At 41.7% G+C, this 7,452-nt stretch overlaps 1 protein-coding gene across 1 annotated transcript in view; it reads left to right on the forward strand.

The window, feature by feature from the left end:
• Positions 1–4,490, forward strand: part of LOC128357735 (CDK5 and ABL1 enzyme substrate 2-like) — a 12,551-nt gene extending 8,061 nt beyond the window's left edge. The window contains exons 5-7 of the mRNA XM_053318105.1: positions 477–596; positions 1,858–1,942; positions 4,322–4,490. Of these exons, the coding sequence (XP_053174080.1) occupies positions 477–596; positions 1,858–1,942; positions 4,322–4,468 (352 nt within the window). The 3' untranslated portion in view covers positions 4,469–4,490. The remainder of the gene's footprint in view (positions 1–476; positions 597–1,857; positions 1,943–4,321) is intronic.
• The last annotated feature ends 2,962 nt before the right edge of the window (positions 4,491–7,452 follow it).

Here is a 7,452-nt window from a genome sequence, read left to right on the forward strand (position 1 = left end):
ACACACACACACACACACACACACACACACACACACACACACACACACAGACACACAGACACACACACACACAGACACAGACACAGACACACACACACACACAGACACACACACACACATCATATCACTTTATACTCTGACTCTAACCTGTGTGTGTGTGTGTGTGTGTGTGTGTGTGTGTGTGTGTGTGTGTGTGTGTGTGTGTGCGTCTGTGTGTGTGTGTGTCTGTGTGTGTGTGTGTGTCTGTGTCTGTGTGTGTGTGTGTGTGTGTGTGTGTGTGTGTCTGTGTGTCTGTGTGTGTGTGTGTGTGTGTGTGTGTGTGTCTGTGTGTCTGTGTGTGTCTGTGTGTGTGTGTGTGTGTGTGTGTGTGTCTGTGTGTCTGTGTGTCTGTGTGTGTGTGTGTGTGTGTGTGTGTGTGTGTGTGTGTGTGTGTGTGTGTGTGTGTGTGTGTGTGTGTGTGTGTGTGTGTGTCTCAGTCTGAAGAGAGAGATGAAGGTGGTGGGAGAGGACTGCTGCATGCAACCCGTCACCATCGCCATGGCGTTCGTCTACTTTGAGAAGTTGGTGCTGCAGGGACGACTCAACAAGCAGAACCGGTACGTTAACAGCTGAAGGAGGGAAGGAGGGAAGGAAGGAAGGAAGGAAGGATTGAAGGAAGGAAGGAAGGAAGGAAGAGAGGGAGGGAGGGAGGGAGGGAGGGAACAGAAGGAATAGAAGACAGGAAGGAAGAAAAGATGGAAAGAAGGAAGGAAGGAAGGAAAGAAATATGGAAGGAAGGAATGAAGGAGGGAAGGAAGGGAACAGAAGGAAAAGAAGACAGGAAGGAATGATGGATAGAAGGAAGGAGGGAAGGAAAGAGGGAAGGAAGGGAACAGAAGGAAAAGAAGACAGGAAGGAAACAAAGAATGAATTGACGACCAAAAGGAATGATGGATGGAAGGAAGGAGGGAAGGAAAGAGGGGAGGAAGGGAACAGAAGGAAAAGAAGACAGGAAGGAAACCAAGGAAGGGAACAGAAGGAAAAGAAGACAGGAAGGAAACCAAGAAGGAATAGAAGACAAGAAGGAATGATGGAAGGGAAGATGGAAGGAAGGAGGGAAGGGAAGATGGAAGGATGGAGGGAAGGAGGTTTAACAGAAACCTGTGTTGAGATAAGAACATCAGTAATTAAGGATTTCCCAGGATGCATCTGTGTTGAGTCCTCAGCGTGTAGGAGTGGCGCCCCCTTCTGTTCACATTCAGTAATTTATTATCATCGTTCCCTCTCTGGTGGAAACTCACTGGAGGCCTCCTTTAGATTCAGCTGCTTAGTTATGACACACAATATAATAATAATAATTTTTATTATTTAGCACCTTTCAAAATAAAGTGCTTTACAATAAAAGCATAAAATAAAATAAAAGATCCTTGTGTCGTCCTCCCGGGTCAAATTGACCCTGTCTGTTCCTTCCTCCCTTCCTTCTTTTCTGTCCTTCTTTCCTTCCTTCCTCCCTCCTACCTTCCTGTCTTCCTTCTTTCCTGTCCTTCTTCCTCCTTACCATCCTTCTTTCCTCCTTTCATTCTTTCTTCCTCCCTCCATTCTTCCTTCCTTCCTTCCTTCCTCCTTTCCTTTCATCTTCTTCCCTTCCATTCTTCTTCCTTCTTCCTCCCTCATTTCCTTCCTTCCTCCTTTCCTTCCTCCCTTTCTTCCTTCCTTCCTTCCTTGACTCAAGGACAACAGGAGGGTTAAGAAAAAGCAATAATAAAAGAATAGAAAATGTCTTTATTATATATATATATATATATATTTTATATATATATATATATATATATATATATATATATAAAATATAATCATGTATCTGCTGTTGTTTTACAGGAAGTTGGTGTCGGCTGCCTGCCTCCTACTGGCTGTTAAGATCAGCAGTGACCTCAAGAAGCAGGAGGTCAAACACCTCATCGATGTAAGACACACACACACACACACACACACACACACACACACACACACACACACACACGCACGCACACAGACACACACGCACACACACACTCACACAGAGATCATGTTGCTCTTGCTCAGGTGTTTGTGAAGCTGATCTGACTGAGCAGGTGGAAAACAAACCAGCACACACACACACACACACACACTCTCTCTCTCACACACACACACACACACACTCTCTCACGCACACACACACACTTTCACACACATACACACACACTTTCACACACACACTCTCTCACACACACTCTCTCTCTCTCTCTCTCTCTCTCTCTCTCTCACACACACACACACACACAAACACACACACACACACACACACACAGACACATACACACACTCTCTGTCACACACACACACACACACACACCCCTCAGCAGTGATACATCAGCATGATCGATACTATCTCTTTTAGCTGATCACAGATATTTAATGAGGGTTGCAGTTACACAGTTTCACCACCAGGGGGCGATGACGAGTTTAGTTTAAAGTGTAAAAACCTCCTCTCAGCATATCGGTTGGTTTCAGCTCCTTTAAAAACCAAAAGCCACACACAAAAACCCACACACACACTTTCTCACACACACAAACCCTAGAAAGAAGCTGACTGAAGCACTAAAACCAAAACCAAATAAATAAAAGGAGCTAAAAATAAATAAAATAAATATATAAAATACAAAGTTAATTTAAAATAATGACCAGAAAATTCCAGGGTGCCACGGGGCTGCTGCCGGGACGAGTACATGATTTATTTTTTCCTTATGAATGTACTTTATTCTCAACTTAACATCCCTGAAAATATTAAGTGAATGTTAATCATATTTAAGCATAAATAATATTTATTTAAACTTATTAATTAAAGTCTACTTCATTTTTTCCACAGACAGGAACATCACTGTTATGAAATTATTAATTAAATCTTCAAATCATTTAGAGAGTAGATTTTATTACACATTTTATTTTAAATTATGTACATTTTATTCATCTTATACTGATAAATGTTGACTCTTTTTATACACCACCAATCACATAACTACAATACAAAACAATAAAACTATTTATTGTGTCCACAGTAAACATGAATTAATCTCCATTCAAATGAATTAGCTCAGTTAACTGGCAAAACAGACACACAGGGATTAGCCAATCAGAAAAAAGTAGCTCAGTTTCTGCCCAGCGACAGGTTGCTAAGGCCCTACGGTTGCTAAGGTCAGCTAAGGCCCTATGGTTGCTACGGCGATTTGAGAATCTGCTTGGAAAAAATTCTCAAAATGTCCCCAGAATTTGGCTTCTGACAAGGTCCCGAACAATTACAAACTGTGAGAAAACCGTAACTCCTGTCCAAAAACCGAAAACACCGTGAGAGACACAGAAGCCGGCAGATTCTGACAGTGTTTATTTTATTCAGATATTCTTTAAAATGAGCGAGTAAGCTCAGTGTGAACACAGAGTGAGATTCTTTTGGAAAAAAAGAAAAATTACATTAGGTTCAATGGGGAGCGAGACAGGGATTGCTGCTGGTCTCTGCCCCCCCGTTTAAATTTTGTGCAGACCCCGCCTGTCAACGTCACATTTTATGAGTCCCAACACCTATGTCTACATTTTGACAAAAAACTATTTGTCTCCTTTTTACGGTTTGGCCGTGAGCTCGAGTTAAAAATAAAAATTAAGGTTATTTTTTACTGCTTCTCTCACTCAAGCTAACTGACGCTTCCACTCTAATTTTGAAGAAAAAGTGATTTCCACTCCTCGTTTGACTGCTCATAGTTTGAAAAGTTTACATGTTATGGTGTTTTGGAGAGAGCACAAGTTTTCCTCTGTTTTAAAGTTTGAATCATGTTTCTACGTGCAGGTATGAGAGAGCTAGGTGACTCTGAAAAAAGGTGACATTTTGTGGTTAAAAAAAATAATCCCATTCATTTTCAATGGAGATTTTTCCCAGTAATTTGGGAATAACTTTGGGAAAAATGGGAATTTCAACAGCAAAAGTCATAGCACCTCTTTGCCCCGAGGCAATCCTCTCCAGCTTTACTGCTGGAGAGGAGTGCCTCGGAGCTGCACACCCGTGGCACTAATAATAATAACAATTAATGTGAGGACATAATAATATAAACAACTAAAATTATACAATAAAATTCATTTACTTCATACAATTTACATTTTACAGACTAAACTATCATCAACCTGGAAAAACACAAAAAATCAAATACAGAAACATTTCACAAACCATCATTTTAACGTCACAGGAGGATTTTTATCGTCCAAGCAGAAAGAAAAGATATTAAAATATGAAATAAAGAAGATATTTAACATGTTGTGTGTTGTGTTTGCTCTGCAGAAGCTGGAGGAGCGTTTCAGGATCGGCAGGAGAGAGCTGATCTCCTTTGAGTTCACCATCCTGGTCGCCCTGGAGATGGCACTCTACCTCCCCGAGAGTAAAGTCATGCCTCATTACAGACGGCTGGTGCAGCAGCAGCAGTTATAGCAGTGATCCTTCCTTCCTTCCTTCCTTCCCTCCTTCCTTCCCTCCTTCCTTTCCTCCCTCTGCGGACTCTCAGCACCTTCCAGCTCCACACAACGACGGACGCAGACACCAAAGTTTGATCCACACTGTGACAAAGCGGCCGGTCGGCAGAGAGCGTCATCGCCTTCTCTCCTCCCAAAAACACCAAAGTGACGACACACTGTGATCGACGGCTCAGCAGCAGAAATCTCTGAGAGGATGAACTCATCTCAAACCCTCGAAACAATCATGGACATCTATTTACTCACCGACTCCTCGGCAGAGATTTGAACACAAACTTCTGAGGAATATTATTTTAAACTTGCACGAGAGGTTTCATTTAGCAGATTTTGCAGGAAAAAGAGAAACCGTTAAGTTGGCCAAAACCTTTGCAAAGAAAACCCAGAAACGATCTCACCTCAAGGTCCATTTAGTAGCTGCTTTGTCACCTTTTTAAATCACCTCACATGAGCTTCATCAGCAGTCGGAAATGTAGCTTTTAAAGTGAACATGGACGATAAATCCTGTCATGCAGTGCTGGGATAAGAGTGAAATGATGATAAGATTGAAAGCTTTAAAACAGCTACTAAAGTAAAATGGACCTTTAGGTGAGACGGATTCACCCAGGAATCAACTTCAAAACTGTTTCCTGTCAGTTTTTCTTCACTGCAGCTCAATCCTGAATCCTGAATCCTGCAGCTGATCTGACACTAATCTTTAGTTTTCACATTCATTCACTGTTTGTGATCCGACTACCTGACCCTAACACGCTGGATCTGATCAAAACATGAGCGTCTGAGTAACACAGATATGTCCAAACTCTTCCATAATGGACCGTGTGCCAATCAAGAGCACACTGAAGCTGCAGTATGTAGGGCCCTATGATTTCCACAATCATGGAATTGCAGAATTGGCCGATTAAAACAGAATATCGCAGAATTTGACATAATTTGACTGAAATGCTGTTTTCGTGTGGAAGAGCAACGAATGTCTGGGGAAAACTGCACAGAGGGAAGCAAATCTGGGTGGCACAACAAGCCCCCTCCCTCCACACACTGAGCCCCCCCTCCCCCCTTCTAAACAATGTAAGCATGGTGAAGCAGCTGAACACGGCTCTGTCTTCGTTGGCGAAAAAACTTCTTAAACTGGTCTCTAACCCCTCAGAACAGAGCCGAGCAGTTCCCCAAGGACTTCTATGTGTCAGGTGAACTGTTGTTTTTGTTAGTAAAATAAAAGTAAAAGGTAAAAAAACACGATTCACAAAAATTAAAGCGGAAAAAAATGAATTTGGGAAAAAATCAAACAGATTTTATAGAGCCCTAAGTATGTCACTATTTCTGTTATATTTTCTGACAGTAGAATCAGAGACAGATAAGCTGAGAAACAACCTGCTGTCTCTTCGTCCGTCTAGTGTTCGTAAAGTGAATCAAAAACAATCAATCAGAGCGAAGATGAGTGTCAGTCACACCCGTCGTTCCCCCGCTCAGCGTCTGCAGTGATCTCACAGGCTCAAACAGGCTTACTCTGTTACTGTGGTTACCGTGGTTACTAGCCTTCGCATGCAGCTTCCTGTGTGAGGAGGGGCTTTGAAGGCAGCGCTGCAGAGACGAAGAGGAAGAGACCTGGAGGTTGAACTCGATCACATTTTCTGACTGACGTCGACTTTTTTCTAATAACTACAAACTGCAGCTTTAATATCAGAAGATCAGCTGATTAGACGAGTGAAGATCAGCTGATTAGACGAGTGAAGCCTGGTGTGTTTCTGCTTGGTTACAATAAAAACCTGCAGCTACATTACGGCTCTTTATGGAAGAGTTTGGACATCCCTGAAATAACCTGAGCTCCAGCTGCAGTGGAGAAACCTTAACCTGACAGCAGCTAGCAGTGATTCCTGTCGGGATGAACGGCATCGTGGTCGTCAGCTCGGCACATACATCTAGAAATATAAAGTTGGGTTATAAAAAGAGAAAAGAGAGATGAAGAACAGAAACATTACACGGCTAATTAATCAGCTGTTTTTTTTTTTAGGGCTTCCCAATTTTTTTGTCGAGCTGACTTTAAAGCTGTTGGTCTGAAACAGTTTGGAGGTTTTCTGCCTCTGTTGAACAAACACATTAAGAAATACTGAAGATGGTTTCTAAAGATGAAACTTTTTTTTATAAGTCTTGTGCATCTGACAATCATTTAACTGCACTTCAGAGCATCTTAGAGCAGCCGAGATGTTATTGTGAAATTATTACTTTATAATAATGAAATGACGTCTTCCTTTTAGGAGGTTACAAGCCATATAAGAGGGAAGCGTGTACTGTGGTAGCATTAGAGGAACAGTTTCTCTGAGGTCACACTTTTTTTTAGATTCATATGCTGGCTTCCTGTTTGTGTCGTTCTCTGGCTGCTGTTGTCACACCTTTGTTTCTCTGGTCACATGTTTAATGCTAGTATCAACACTTTGTCTTTCAACTACTGTTGAAGCTTTCCGAACCTCCAGTCGGCCACTTCTGAATAATCCACCTTTCTTTGTTTTCTTCTTTTTTAAGACATTAAAAGGTCCGTCCACACTAAGAACAATAACTATAACAACCATGTGAGGGTTCACACGAACTCTAACGTCCTGTAAACACGTTCCAGCTGTGTCTGCAGCTAATTATTGATGAGCTGTTACTGCTGTTTGTTGCACACAGACAGAAAAAGAAAAGCGGAAGGGCGGCTGCTGATTCAACGTGTTGATCACAAGTATTTCAGACACTAGTTCCTGTTAGGGCTGGGTGTCGTTTAACAAATGATGATACCAATTATTCCACCACTCCACCAATCCTCCACATCTAAATGATTAGATTTTAACACAAATGCATTTTGAAAGTCTTCAGATTATTAATATTTAACACTTACACTGATTGGCTGTGAGGAAGTCCATACAAATAGTCATATTTTCTAGTTCTGGGTGCAAAAAGGATCGATCACAGGTT

This window comes from Scomber japonicus, chromosome 4 (assembly GCF_027409825.1).
Source record: "Scomber japonicus isolate fScoJap1 chromosome 4, fScoJap1.pri, whole genome shotgun sequence".
Classification (NCBI taxonomy): Eukaryota; Metazoa; Chordata; class Actinopteri; order Scombriformes; family Scombridae; genus Scomber; species Scomber japonicus.